Source organism: Bufo bufo, chromosome 6 (genome assembly GCF_905171765.1).
Source record: "Bufo bufo chromosome 6, aBufBuf1.1, whole genome shotgun sequence".
Taxonomy (NCBI): domain Eukaryota; kingdom Metazoa; phylum Chordata; class Amphibia; order Anura; family Bufonidae; genus Bufo; species Bufo bufo.
Window position 1 is genome coordinate 297898276 of NC_053394.1, and position 15918 is coordinate 297914193.

The 15918-nt window shown below is 43.2% G+C and overlaps 1 protein-coding gene across 1 annotated transcript; it reads left to right on the forward strand.

The window, feature by feature from the left end:
* Nucleotides 1-1103: 1103 nt before the first annotated feature.
* On the forward strand, nt 1104-14923 carry LOC121005517 (keratin, type I cytoskeletal 12-like). Its single transcript, XM_040438286.1, has 8 exons — nt 1104-1810; nt 2311-2393; nt 2493-2649; nt 9934-10095; nt 11456-11581; nt 13371-13585; nt 13673-13746; nt 14681-14923. Exons 1-8 carry the CDS (start codon nt 1181-1183, stop codon nt 14776-14778), a joined length of 1545 nt encoding a protein of 514 aa, XP_040294220.1. The 5' UTR covers nt 1104-1180; the 3' UTR covers nt 14779-14923.
* Nucleotides 14924-15918: the final 995 nt, after the last annotated feature.

Genomic DNA, 15918 nt, shown 5'->3' on the forward strand with positions numbered 1-15918 from the left:
CCACTGTTATCCATTGGCCAAGCTGGTATTGCAGCTCAGCCTCATCGAGTATTTAAACTGAAAGAGACCCAGGGTTTAGATGGTCACCACCAGTCTTGCTGAAATCTGCAAAGTTGCAAAAGTTGTGACTAGTCCTCAACAGAGCTTAAGTAATTAGTTCATGGTCATTGTCAGGTGGGGGTGGGGGTGGGGGGGTCTTGCCTACAAAACAGCTGTTCTGGTTTCCTACTCAATCAGTCTCACAAATGCTTTGTAAGAACGGATCCGTCTCTCCGCTTGTCATGCGGACAGACGGATCCGTCTTGTATTTTTTTTCACATTTTTACTGGTCTGTGCATGCGCAGGACGGATCCGGCATTCCGGTATTTTGAATGCAGGATCCGGCACTAATACATTCCTATGGGGAAAAATGCCAGATCCGGCATTCAGGCAAGTCTTCAATTTTTTTTGCCGGAGATAAAACCGTAGACATCCTGATGCATCCTGAACGGATTACTCTCCATTCAGAATGCATGGGGATATGCCTGATCGGTTATTTTCCGGTATAGAGCGCCTAGGATGGAACTCAGCGCCGGAAATGAAAAACGCTAGTGTGAAAGTACCCTTATCCAATTGAAAATTTCTGAGGAGAACGCTAGGGTTCTCTTCTTTTCTTAAAAATTTACTTTACACCTAGCATGTGCTACTTTGTGTAGACCATCTGAATGATATATATTTATTTGGCTATAGCACCTATCTACCCCCAGGCAAGATCAATGACAACCTGGGCTACAGAAAGTAGGCATCTCACCATGTGGCATGGTTCCTGTGGCTTCCAGCAAAAGTCTTCGAATATGAAGCATTAATAATTTGTTTAGACAAGTTTAGAAAGCCTTCAGCAGATTAAAGACAATATAATGATGGGATAATGACACTCCACCCCTATTACCTGTTTGATTTAATAAACATAGTTGTAGGCAAAAATATTTGCACATAGAAGAACATATTAAATAGGAATAAATTATTCACCTGGGCACCAAATCCCTAATCTTACACAACAGTTATTTCTTCCAACTGAAGACTAAAAGAGGATACACCCATCATTATTTCATATAAAAAGAAGGGAAACCTAACTGCACTACCGTCTGGTCGCTACAACAGCCACAGATTGCACTGAAAGTTCATTTTCGAATCCACCATCATGACAAGCCAATATGCAAGGTCGTTAGGTGGTGGCCAAAGTTCAGGGTCTGCTTCATTTAGGAGATCAACACAATTCAGTCAGAAATCTGGGGGAAGTAGTGCAGGTGGAGGATATGGTGGGGGTCAAGGAGGAATAATAATGAATGGAGCAGGCTTTGGAAATTTTGGCTATGATGAATTCGGTGGTGAATTTGGTGAAGGTTTTGCTGCGGGGGGTGGTGGAGGTTATGGATCAGGATTTGGTGGAGGTGTTAGTAGTGGCTATGGAGGGGGATTTGGTGGAGCAGCTGGTGGCGGAGGTGCATTTGGTGGAAGTGGGGGTGTGAGATTTGGTGGAGGAGTTAGTGGTGGATATGGTGGAGGATTTGGTGGAGGCGCTGGTGGAGGATTCGGGGGTGGAGGAGGTGCAATGGATGGAATTTTAGGAACCAGTGAAAAACACACCATGCAGAACCTAAATGATCGTTTGGCTGCCTACTTAGAAAAGGTCAGGGCATTAGAGGAGGATAATGCTGATCTTGAGCGCAAAATCCGAGAGTGGTATGAAAAACGCCGCCCAGGCTCCACTACTGAAGGAGCACCAGACTACAGCAAGTATGAAAAAATAATTGAGGATCTCAGGAATAAGGTAAGACATTACCATTGAGTGATTCCAGTTTTTCATTTAATGTATGTTGTGTTTACTACTGTGCATTGGGCTGCTTCATAGATGGCTTCAAATTCCTGTTCCAGATGGGAAAATGCATGTATACAATGGCTGACCTAAAGGGGTTCTCCAAGTTTTAACAACATTGACAATGGCCTTTGGATAAAGCTTACATTTTTAAAACCCATATTTTAGAAAAGCCATTAAATGAACTACATAACTATTGATGTAGAATTATGTACCAGAAATGTTGCCTCTTGGGCCCACATAATTGATGTAAGCTAATGTTGTGATCCTCCATTTTGCTTGAAGGTTGAAAGGACCTGAGCAGGGTTGTTAATCCTTCAACTTGAGGGAGACTAACAGTTGCTTTAGTGTCATACCATAATTCTGTTCTAGACATGAGTTAGAAGCGTCAATTTTTCATGTTTGGTTTCTGTGTCATAATAGTATGAAATCATTGTTTACACCTCATATTTTAGATCTTAGCTGCCACTATTGACAACGCCAAGATCATTTTGCAAATTGACAATGCCAGGCTGGCATGCGATGACTTCAGACTAAAGTGAGTAATATAATCAGGTTTATATGTTTAAGGTGAATAGCTGGTTGCACTTGAACCCATAAAGATGACAGTATATTAATGGAGATGATGTCTTCACAGATATGAGAACGAGCTGGCTCTCCGACAGAGTGTGGAGGCTGATATTAATGGTTTACGCAGAGTCCTTGATGAACTAACCTTAGCAAAAAGTGACCTGGAAGTACAGATTGAAAGCCTTACTGAAGAATTGATATATCTCAAGAAGAACCATCAAGAGGTAGGAAGTCAAACTCTATGTGGCTTTTATTGTGTGTCTGCCACTGGCACTAGACTGGTTTATGTGCAAATATAAATGTAAATATGTTCTTAGAAGACTACTCCTCCAAAAGACCATTTTTCACTACAATTTTGGGTTGTCATCTCAATGAGGTTTTACTGTTTTTAAAACTGTATGTTGCTGCTTTGCACCATCCAAAAGATCGATTCTATGCTGGATCCAACCCTGTCAGATGCAAGAATTGCACTACTGGAAATATTCATCTGAACTTTGACCGCTTTTTTTCAAAATTGTGTAGATCAACTTTGAGGTCCACTATGACATCATATGCCACTTCTTTATAGCATGAACATTCAAAGGGTTGTTTAAGATAATAATAATAATAATAATAATAATAATAATAATAATATAATAATAATATAATAAAAAAAGCATTATACTTACCCCTAGTTCCAGTCCCAGTTTGGTCCACCTACCGTTGTTTTAAAAAAGACAGCAGTGGTAACGTGCCTGGATATGGCAGGTGGCCGCTGAAGCCAACCACTGCTTTCAGTGGTCTGCCGCTGAGGACAGTGATTAGCTGCATAAGTCACTATGCACATCATCAGCATGCCACATAGTGAAATCCTAGGAAAGGGCATGTAACCACTGCAGCCAATCACAGTACTCATCGGTACACTGCTGAGGACAGAGATTGGCTGCAGTGGTCCCATACCCTATCCAGGCATGTTACCACTGCTATTTATAAACAAACAGAAGTAGGAAGACCGCACCAGCTCCGCCCAGAACGGTGCTGGAGAAAGTGATGAATATAATATGATTACATTTTGATACATTTTTGTACAAGATTTTTAATTACCAGACAACCCCTTTAATGGCTTCTTCTAATTAAGGATAAGATCATTGCACATTTAGGCCTCTTTCACACGGGCGAGATTTCCGTGCGGGTGCAATGCGTGAGGTGAACGCATTGCACCCGCACTGACCCATTCATTTCTATGGGGGTGTGCACATGAGCGGTGATTTTCACGCATCACTTGTGCGTTGCGTGAAAATCGCAGCATGCTCTACTTTGTGTGTTTTTCACGCAACGCAGGCCCCATAGAAGTGAATGGGGCTACGTGAAAATCGCAAGCATCCGCAAGCAAGTGCGGATGCAGTGCAATTTTCACGCACGGTTTCTAGGAGACGATCGGGATGGGGACCCGATCATTATTATTTTTAAGAGAAAATAATAGCATTCTTAATACAGAATGCTAAGTAAAATGTGGATTGAGGGATTAAAAAAAAATAATAATTAACTCACCTCCTCCTCTTGATCGCATAGTTGGCGAGCTCTTACTTTTTTAATCATGAGCTGCCGGCTAAAGGACCTGTGGTGACGTCACATCACATGGTCCAATCACATGGTCCATCACCGTGGTGATGGATCATGTGATTGGACCATGAGATGAGCTCAGTGACGTCACCACAGGTCCTGAAGAAAGAGCAGGAGACTGGCAGCTACGCGATCAATTGGAGGAGGTGAGTTAATTATTTTTTATTTTTTAACCCTCAATTGACCTACTACTAAGCAATCTGTATTAAAGAATGCTATTATTTTCCCTTATAACCATGTTATAAGGAAAAATAATAAAATCTACACTACAACTAACCCAAACCTGAACTTCATTGAAGAAGTTCGGGTCTGGGTACCACATTCAGTTTTTTCTTACGCGCGTGTCAAACGCATTGCATTCGCGCGGAAAAAACTGAACCACGCAACACAATCACAGTCAAAACTGACTGAAATTGTGTGCTCACTCGCACGATTTCTCCGCCATGCACCCGCATCCTATCCGGCCCCAATCCATAACACCCATGTGAAAGAGGCCTTAGGAAGTTACACAAGACAAAGGTGTTGATGAACTTTTGGATGGATGATGCATACAGCATGATATAAAGGATGATTATGATTGATGTTGACTCCCATAATCTACAATTATCCATTAAATAAATAACTGAAATATGTTCAAGTAGCTGAAGTTTAAACATATTTTCCCTCTGGCAACTGAGCTTTTGATGTCTAGAACCTGCCTGTTTATGACTTACACCTGCAGGAATTCTTCAAATCTTTGATTATGGGTGCTCTGTAATTTACATTCTCTCCTCGGTGGTGTCAAGAAAGTCCCAAATTCTACAGTATGGAGACCCTGAGCAAAGTCTTCCCTTCTGAGTAATGGATTTATTTCAGACCCTTCAAATAATGCTTGTATGAGAGTAGGAACAACGGTCTGTCTGTTGTCCAGAAAGTGTCTTGTGTTTGGGCTGCATCTGATATTGCAGCTCACCCCAGTGCCTTGGTGGCTGCAATACCTGCCATAGCCATGGAAAAAGGTGCCTTGGTGGCTGCAATACCAGCCATAGCCATGAAAAAAGGTAGCACTGTTTATGGGATGGGGGGTGGTGAAATGTAGACCCTTAGGCCTCATGCACACGACCGTTGTGTGCACCCGTGGCCGTTGTTCTGTTTTCCGTGATTTTCTGCGGACCCATTGACTTTCAATGGGTCCGTTGAAAACTCGGAAAATGCCCCGTTTGTCATCCGCCTCCGTGATCCGTGTATCCTGTCCGTCAAAAAAATAGGACCTGTCCGTGATCTGTGTCCGTAGGCTACTTTCATACAGACGGATCCGAAGATCCATCTGCATAAAAGCTTTTTCAGAGCTGAGTTTTCACTTTGTGAAAACTCAAATCCGACAGTATATTCTAACACAGAGGCGTACCCATAGTGATGGGGACGCTTCTAGTTAGAATATACTACGAACTGTGTACATGACTGCCCCCTTCTGCCTGGCAGCACCCGATCTCTTACAGGGGGCTGTGATCCGCACAATTAACCCCTCAGGTGCTGGACCTGAAGGGGTTAATTGTGCGTATCATAGCTCCCTGTAAGAGATCAGGGGCTGCCAGGCAGCAGGGGGCAGAGCCCCCTCCCTCCCCAGTTTGAATATCATTGGTGGCCAGTGAGAGGGCCCCCCTCCTTCCCTCTATTGTAATATCATTGGTGGCCAGTGTGCGGCCTCCCCCGGCCCCCCCCTCCCTCCCTTTATTGTGTTATCATTGGTGGCCAGCGTGCGCCCCCCCCCGACCCCCCCCTCCTTTTATTGTGTTATCATTGGTGGCCAGCGTGCGGCCTCCCCTCTCCCCCCCCCACCTGATCATTGGTGGCAGCAGAGAGTTCCGATCGGAGTCCCAGTTTAATCGCTGGGGCTATGATCGGTAACCATGGCAACCAGGACGCTACTGCAGGCCTGGTTGCCATGGTTACTTAGCAATATTACAATATTAGAAGCATTATACTTACCTGCTGCGCTGTCTGTGACCGGCTGGGAGCTCCTCCTACTGGTAAGTGACAGATCATTAAGCAATGCGCCGCACAGACCTGTCACTTGCCAGTAGGAGGAGCTCCCGGCAGGTCACAGACAGCGCAGCAGGTAAGTATGATGCTTCTAATATTGTAATATTGCTAAGTAACCATGGCAACCAGGCCTGCAGTAGCGTCCTGGTTGCCATGGTTACCGATCGGAGCCCCAGCGATTAAACTGGGACTCCGATCGGAACTTTCCGCTGCCACCAATGGTCGGGCAGGGGGGGAGAGGGGAGGCCACACACTGGCCACCAATGATATTACAATAGAGGGAGGGGGGGGCCGACAAAGGCCGCACACTGGCCACCAATGATATTACAATAAAGGGAGGGAGGGGGGGCCGACGGAGGCCGCACACTGGCCACCAATGATATTACAATAGAGGGAGGGAGGGGGGGCGGGGGAGGCCGCACACTGGCCACCAATGATATTACAATAGAGGGGGGGCGCACGCTGGCCACCAATGATATTACAATAAAGGGAGGGAGGGGGGGGCGACGGAGGCCGCACACTGGCCACCAATGATATTCAAACTGGGGAGGGAGGGGGGTCTGCCCCCTGCTGCCTGGCAGCCCCTGATCTCTTACAGGGGGCTATGATACGCACAATTAACCCCTTCAGGTGCGGCACCTGAAGGGTTAATTGTGCTGATCACAGCCCCCTGTAAAAGATCGGGTGCTGCCAGCCAGCAGGGGGCAGTCATGTACACAGTTCGTAGTATATTCTAACTAGAAGGGTCCCCATCACTATGGGAATGCCTCTGTGTTAGAATATACTGTCGGATCTGAGTTTCACGATGTAACTCAAATCCGATGGTATATTCTAACATAGAGGCGTTCCCATGGTGATGGGGACGCTTCAAGTTAAAATATACCATCGGATTGGAGAAAACTCTGATCCTATGGTATATTAACTCCTGACTTTACATTGAAAGTCAATGGGGGGACGGATCCGTTTGCAATTGCACCATATTGTGTCAACGTCAAACGGATCCGTCCACATTGACTTGCATTGTAAGTCAGGACGGATCCGTTTGGCTCCGCACGGCCAGGCGGACACCAAAATAACTTTTTTTTCATGTCCGTGGATCCTCCAAAAATCAAGGAAGACCCACGGACGAAAAAACGGTCACGGATCACGGAAAAACGGAACCCGTTTTTGCGGACCGCAAAGAAAAACGGTCGTGTGCATGAGGCCTTAATATAATATGTACAAATTATGAACTCTGTAAGATGATAGGCTGAGAGGGGCAGGTAATCCTGGTGCCACTTTGAAGGTCTATCAGACATTAGATTATCAATGGGACCCAACAAAATTAGTATGATTGTCCAGCTACTGTCTATGGGCAACTTTTAGGCAAAGATTCATACTATAAAATAGTTAATAAAGTAAGTTTCCAAAATAAAGCCAGAACTCTATTATAACCAGAGGCAACCAACACTAATTAAAAAGCCTATGAAAATGTATACACTGTTGTCCACCAATATTGGGTTGTTCATTCAAAGAGGACCTGTCTGCTATTTTTCTAAAAATATTTAAAGCCCCTTGAAATAGCTATTCTGTCACATCTTTGCCTAGAAGTCTGCAAGGTGTGGATCCTCTGTTATTCTTCCTAGAATCATACAATTAAATTGCCAACTGGGTGATAGCATTCATCTTGTCAATAGGGTGTGTCCTTACATATTCTGACACTGACTAACCACAGCTAACACTGTCAGACTGTGTAGGGACACACCCCATTGACAAGAGGAGTGGTAACACCCAGTTGAAAATGTATTCATACTTCTCTAGGAGGAAGAGCAGAGGAACAATGCAGACTTCTAAGGCTACTTTCACACTAGCGTTTCTATTTTCCGGTATTGAGATCCGTCATAGGGTCTCAATACTGGGGAAAAAAACGCTTCCGTTTTGTCCCCATTCATTGTCAGTGGGGACAAAATGTAGCTGAACAGAACGGAATGCTCCAAAATGCATTCCGTTCAGTTCTCGTACCGAAGAGCAAACCGCAGCATGCTTTCCGTAATGGGATGCGGAGCAAGATGGATCCTTTATGACCCACCATGCAAGTCAATGGGGGCGGATCCGTTTTCTCTGACACAATAGAAAACTGATCCGTCCCCCGTTGACTTTCAGTGGAGTTCATGACGGATCCATCTTGGCTATGTTAAAGATAATATAACCGGATCCGTTCATAAGATGACCCTATACGCTGATATTACAGTTGTATCTTATACAGGTTCTTTTCAAAAAATTTGCATATTGTGATAAAGTTCATTATTTTCTGTAATGTACTGATAAACATTAGACTTTCATATATTTTAGATTCATTACATACAACTGAAGTAGTTCAAGCCTTTTCTTGTTTTAATATTGATGATTTTGGCATACAGCTCATGAAAACCCAAAATTCCTATCTCAAAAAATTAGCATATCATGAAAAGGTTCTCTAAACGAGCTATTAACCTAATCATCTGAATCAACTAATTAACTCTAAACACCTGCAAAAGATTCCTGAGGCTTTTAAAAACTCCCAGCCTGGTTCATTACTCAAAACCGCAATCATGGGTAAGACTGCCGACCTGATTGTTGTCCAGAAGGCCATCATTGACACCCTCAAGCAAGAGGGTAAGACACAGAAAGAAATTTCTGAACGAATAGGCTGTTCCCAGAGTGCTGTATCAAGGCACCTCAGTGGGAAGTCTGTGGGAAGGAAAAAGTGTGGCAGAAAACGCTGCACAACGAGAAGAGGTGACCGGACCCTGAGGAAGATTGTGGAGAAGGACCGATTCCAGACCTTGGGGGACCTGCGGAAGCAGTGGACTGAGTCTGGAGTAGAAACATCCAGAGCCACCGTGTACAGGCGTGTGCAGGAAATGGGCTACAGGTGCCGCATTCCCCAGGTCAAGCCACTTTTGAACCAGAAACAGCGGCAGAAGCGCCTGACCTGGGCTATAGAGAAGCAGCACTGGACTGTTGCTCAGTGGTCCAAAGTACTTTTTTCGGATGAAAGCAAATTTTGCATGTCATTCGGAAATCAAGGTGCCAGAGTCTGGAGGAAGACTGGGGAGAGGGAAATGCCAAAATGCCTGAAGTCCAGTGTCAAGTACCCACAGTCAGTGATGGTCTGGGGTGCCATGTCAGCTGCTGGTGTTGGTCCACTGTGTTTTATCAAGGGCAGGGTCAATGCAGCTAGCTATCAGGAGATTTTGGAGAACTTCATGCTTCCATCTGCTGAAAAGCTTTATGGAGATGAAGATTTCATTTTTCACCACTGGTAAATGGTTTACTGACCATGGTATTACTGTGTTCAATTGGCCTGCCAACTCTCCTGACCTGAACCCCATAGAGAATCTGGGGGATATTGGGAAGAGAAAGTTGAAAGACCCAACACTCTGGATGAGCTTAAAGCCGCTATCGAAGCATCCTGGGCCTCCATAACACCTCAGCAGTGCCACAGGCTGATTGCCTCCATGCCAAGCCTCATTGAAGCAGTCATTTCTGCAAAAGGATTCCCGACCAAATATTGAGTGCATAACTGAACTTAATTATTTGAAGGTTGACTTTTTTTTGTATTAAAAACACTTTTCTTTTATTGGTCGGATGAAATATGCTAATTTTTTGAGATAGGAATTTTGGGTTTTCATGAGCTGTATGCCAAAATCATCAATATTAAAACAAGAAAAGGCTTGAACTACTTCAGTTGTGTGTAATGAATCTAAAATATATGAAAGTCTAATGTTTATCAGTACATTACAGAAAATAATGAACTTTATCACAATATGCTAATTTTTTTTAAAGAACCTGTATGTCGATGCTACATATTATTCTTCAAAAGCGATAATGAGCTTAATTCAATTTCCTTTTGTTGTATCTAGGAGATGAATTCTTTTCATGGTTCACAAACCGGAGAAGTTACAGTTGAGATGAATGCTACTCCGGGAACAGATCTGACCAAAATTCTGAACAACATGAGGGAACAGTATGAAGCAATTGCTGAGAGGAACAGAAAGGAAGCTGAGGCTCGGTTCCTTGAGCAGGTATATGGAGATATCATGTTTTTATGTAAAAAGGGTAATGAGAGGGGTAAGCCATGGTGTATGTGCCCAGAGTCCAGGGTTCCAAGATGAAGGCCACACAAACCACTCTAAATTGGATAGGGTCTTTACGGTAGATTCAGGACTAGGGGTGCAAACATATTTTTTGACTTTGGGAAAGCAAGTCCTTTCTACAAGTCTGGAAAGGTGCAGATAGGCCCAGTTTTGTTTGATTTAGAAAACCCCTGACGTAACCCTGTAAGGGTAACAATTCTCACTTAAAAGAGGAAAGTGCCTGTTCTGGATCCTTAACTATTAGTCAGCGGCATTACAAAAAAAAAAAGCAGGGCCACATAGCAAATTTTTGAACAGGCCCCCCCGCCAAGCAACTTCCCTGCAATCCCCATCCTGCAGCTAGTCAGCACTGCCCACATTCGCCTTTCAAAACCCCCACTCACTAAGTCATGTAAAAAACATGAAAATGAAACACTTACTAGTATTGGACAGGAGGAGGAGTCAAGAGTTTACTTTACAGTATGCCACCTGGGCCCTGTATGCCCCCTTAGTATCCCACACAGTAGCTATTTCCCCTTAGTGCCCCCTTTACAGTAGTCATGCCCCCTTAGTGCTCCCACACAGTAGTTATGCCCCTTTAGTGTCCCCACACAGTAATTATGCCCCTTTAGTGCCCTCACCCTAAAGTTACGCCCTCTTAAAGCTTCCACCCAGTAGCTATGCCCCCTTAGTTCTGAAACACAGTAAAATGCCCACTTAGTGACCCCCCTCTAGTGTTGCCTCTGTAAAATTAACAAAAGTAATACTCGCCTAGCTCAGTTCCCCTGTTGAACAGAGCACATCATGCTCTTCTCAGCAGCATTGTAGTTGTTGAGGTAAGAAGAAGACCTAGCTGCTGTGTATGTTATCCATTATGGTGTGGGCCTCACCTGCCACACGCACCCACAGTAGTCATTACATCTGCGAGCCCTGTAGAGCCACTAGTAGTTCCGCCCCTGCTTATAGCATTCATAACCAACATCTCTCACTCTGGAGGATCTAGCACATCTATATGTCACAAGGACCGACCTATTCAATGAGAACTGTTTGCTGTGACTCTTTATATCCCCTGCAGGGAAGGGAATTAGACACTCGCTGTCAGGTACCACCATAGTTTACGGGTAATTATTGTGGGTCCTAGCAGTATGTTACCCTCTAATGAGCTTATTGTCAATGGGCTCTTTGTACCTAAAAGAATCGTGTGAAGGACACAACTTCTTTCATACATACAATCCCCCCAAAAAAAACTACATGTGATTTCATATGTTAATTTAGAATTGATTTGTAATTTACTACTTTGCTGTTTCAGAGTAGGGAGCTGAAGAAAGAAATTACAGCCGGGGTGGCCGAGGTGCAGACCAGCACTTCTGAGATCTCTGACCTGAAAAGAAGTCTTCAGTCCCTGGAGATAGAGCTACAGTCCCAGTTGGCAATGGTATGAATATAATAGTGTTAAACAAGAATACTAGAGCCTATGAGTAATCTAATTCAATCAGTCTAATGAATAGATGGGAAATTGATGCTACATAGATTTACCATATTACACAACACAATAAGACAAATGCTCAAGGCTAGTGATCCTTGTTAGCTACAAAACTACAAGTTCTGGCCTGCTGTAAGCCGCAGCTTTCCAACAGCAGGAACACCAAAGGTTACAGATTACCACTGAAAGCAATGGTGCCAAGGTTAGGGAACTTTCACACTTGCGGCAGAGGATTCCGGCAGGCAGTTACGTCGCAAACGGATGCATTTGTGAGACTGATCCGGATCCGTCTCACAAATGCATTGCAATACCGGATCCGTCTTTCCGGTTGTCATCCGGAAAAACAGATCCGCTGTTTATTATTTTTCTCATTTTTAAAGGTCTGCCTATGCGCAGACCGCAAAACCGGATCCGTTTTGCCGGAACACTTGGGGCCAGATCCGGCATTAATGCATTTCAAAGGAAATTGTTGCCGGATCCGGCATTCCAGCAAGTGTTCCGAATTTTTGGCCAGAGAGAAAACTGCAGCACGCTGCGGTATTTTGTCCGGCCAAAAAACGTAAGAGGGACTGAACTGATGCACCCATTCGGAATGCATTAGGATAAAACTGATAATTTTTCCCGGTATTAAGCCTCTGTGACTGAACTCAATACCGGAAAACAAAAACGCTAGCGTGAAAGTGCCCTTAGTAATCTCTTACACACCACCATTCATTTTCTCTGATGTCAAAGTTTAGAGTTCCAGTTCCTGGTGTTGATTTGTCTTCTTCCTGATCAATAATCTTTAGTGCTGGGAAGGAGCCATAATGAGCCTACATGATCACAACAAGTCTGTTCTTGAAAGGAATCTGTCGTTTTCTCAAGAGAACTGGGGGCTATAATCTGTCATTTGCTAAATTCTTTATGATATCAGGAACCACTGTCAGATGATAGATGCTCCCTTTTCTTTGATTTTCTAAGCAAGTGGTCCAACTATTCACACAGACATGAAGCCTACATGGCAGTGCAGAGGCCTTATGCTTCGCTTGTACCAGGTTTGTGGGCAGCCGTACAGGCTTTGTTGAGTGACAGAAGGAATCTCTGAAATCTTGTGTATGAAATCAAAGCTATACAGAGGTACAGTAGAGGTCTCATGCAGCTGTGTACAATACAGAGCTGTTGTAGGTGCATGTGTCCACCTGAAGGAACATATGCTGCCATACCATATCCTATGCCTCAGTGATCGTCATCTATTTGCATCTTCATTGCAGGGAACTATCATTGAATATTTTCTCCAAACATCACATATTATAGTATCTTTACTATACTTGCACCTATAAAAGGTAAAATCCTTAAAAGGGTTTTCCAAGACTTTAATACTGATGACCTATCCTCCGGATAATTCATCAGTATCTGATCAGTGGGGGTCCAACACCCGGGCCCCTGCTGATCAGCTGTTTGAGAAGGCATGGCACTCCTGTGAGCACCACTGCCTTCTCTGTGCTTACCAAGCACAGCGCAGTACATTGTATAGTGGCTGTGCCCCATTCATTTCTATTGGGGTGGCTTGCGCCTAGGCCACGAGATTTAGGAAAAGGTGTGAGCGCCGCTGCCTTCTCAAACAGCTGATTGGTGGAAGGCCCAGGTGTCTGACCCCACCGATCAGATACTACTGACCTATCCTTAAAATAGGTCATCAATATTAAAGCCTCAGAAAAGACTTTAATACATGATACATGATTACTTTTGTTCACATCTGCAGAAAAGATCCCTTGAATCCACATTGGCAGAAACTGAAGGTCGGTATTGTGCCCAGATTGCACAAATACAGAACATTATCAGTAGCGTGGAAGAACAATTGGCCCAGCTGAGATGTGACATGGAACGTCAAAGCGATGAGTATAATCGGCTGCTCGATATAAAAGCCCGGTTGGAGCAAGAAATTGAGAAATATCGTCAGCTACTCGATGGAGAAGGGTATGGAAGATAAATAAGAAAAAATTATGGTATGATGGTTTCTTCTCACATCCATGTTTTGACTAACAAAACTCTTCCATACTCAAGGTCAAAACTGGGCATTTCATCAAGTTCTTCTACAGTTAAAAGGTCCCCGGCAACTTCAGTGGACTCCTCTAAAGGTAAGCTGTCTTCAAGAATTACCATGAAACAGAATAACCTGAATAAGGTGCTGTCTAAGACAATGCATGTACAGTATGCAGTAATAGTGAAAACCAATCTGCCATCTTGTACATGAAACAAAGACAAAGACAACTCAGACATAATCCTCCAAATATGCTAAGTTAATTATCACAAAAACATTGAGAAACATCAAGTCCCCTTTAAAAATGTAATCTTTTTTTAGATACGGTAAATATTAAAATAGATCTTCGCAATTTTTTTGGTTGTTTCCCTACTATTCACGAAGATCTATTTTATTATTTATCTAAATAAAGATTTAATTTTTAAAGTGGACTTGATGTTACTCATAGTTTTTGTGATAATTAAATTCATCTATTGAGTATTCCCATAGGATATATCTAGGATTATAGTGTGGATGATATAGAGTGAAAATATGCTAAGTTTAAAACAGACTTTGTAAGGGCTGTCTCATTAAGATATTGACCTCAAGGAACATCTCTCTCTTTGGGGGACCTGACCCATCCATGTATTACATGATCATTCATTTATTTGGATAGTGTACTATAGGAATGCAAGGCTGCCCATAACTGTGTGGTAACTATTATCTCCAGCTGGACCACAAAAATTCCCATTTGGCATGAATGAAGATTAAGTGGATACTGAAAACGTCTAGTGCCGCCTCTCTGAAGGAAATGAATATGTCCAAACTCCTAGTTCCCCCTTTGGTAGATGGCTTGGATTAGTAGGCCATTTCTCATACACATCGGCAATGGCAATGTAATGTAATTAAACATATAATTAAACAAGTAGAGACATATTCCGACTCATTGGTCATGTATTAGTCACAGCAACAATTAGTCAGCAACACTGAACTTTTCATATCCAAAAATGTATTTCCCCAGTTAAATTATCAACTTTATTTTTCCTCCAAAGATCCAAACAGAACGAGAACTGTCAGGACCATTTTTGAAGACGTGGTGGATGGCAAAGTCGTCTCTTCACAGGTTAGGGAAGTAAAAGAGAAATATTAACACAGACCTTTGCAGAAGCTGAGGAAACTTCCATTTCAGACCTTCCAGACCATTATCTTTCAAGGACCTTCTATTGTGCCTCCTTTTATAATGCTTTATGTGTCCTTTGCATGTTCTGTCCAATAAACTTTTGCAAGCAAGTTTATCTGTAATTGTGTAGGTTCGTCTTAGGCTATTTTCACACTCACGTTTGGTGCGGATCCATCATGGATCAAGCACAAACACATTCATTCAGATAATACAACCGTTCAGAACGGATCCGTTTGTATTATCTTTAACATAGCCAAAACGGATCCGTCTAGAACACCATTGAAAGTCAATGGGGGACAGATCCGTTTTCTATTGTGCCATATTGTGTCAGTGAAAACGGATCCGTCCCCATTGACTTACTTTGTGTGTCAGGACGGATCCGTTTGGCTCAGTTTCGTCAGACGGACACCAAAACGCTGCAGGCAGCGTTTTGGTGTTGCCTCCAAATCGGAATGGAGGCGGAACGGAGGCAAACTGATGCATTCTGAGCGGATCCTTATCCATTCAGAATGCATTAGGGCAAAACTGCTCCGTTTTGCACCGCTTGTGAGATCCCTGAATGGATCTCACAAACGGAACCAAAACGCCAGTGTGAAAGTAGCCTTAGCAACGTAATATAGTTTTTCATGCAGATAATTCTAGAAATGTTTCCAAGTTGTTTTTAGAAACATTGACAAGGCACATCCTCTTGAATTATGATCAGGTGTTGTCCTAAGCTGAGCAATCCCTTTTAAATATTTAGGGGGAGATTTATCAAACTGGTGTAAAGTTGAACCGGTTTAGTTACCCATAGCAACCAATCAGATTCCAGCTTTCATTTTCCAAAGGAGCTGTCCAAAATGAAAGGTGGAATCTGATTGGTTGCTATGGGTAACTAAGCCAGTTCTACTTTACACAGGTTTGATAAATGACCCCTTAGTTTTTTTTTTTTTGTAAATTCTTTATTTTCAGAATTTTCAAGATACAGACAAACAATAGCCTGTTGGCCATAAATTGGGATTACATCAAGCCAATGGCACAAATATATAAGCATAACAGATAACAACTACATGAGGTAACATCGCATAGTCGTACGTAGTAGCTCATGTTGTAGCAATAAATTCGGACTCC

Excerpts from the sequence above, each read along its gene's own strand:
- LOC121005517 (XM_040438286.1), top strand. The coding sequence starts at position 1,181 with ATGACAAGCCAATATGCAAGGTCGTTAGGTGGTGGCCAAAGTTCAGGG. Across the intron at positions 2,394-2,492 it reads TGCGATGACTTCAGACTAAA|ATATGAGAACGAGCTGGCTC; the intron begins GTGAGTAATATA and ends ATGTCTTCACAG. Across the intron at positions 10,096-11,455 it reads AGGCTCGGTTCCTTGAGCAG|AGTAGGGAGCTGAAGAAAGA; the intron begins GTATATGGAGAT and ends TTGCTGTTTCAG.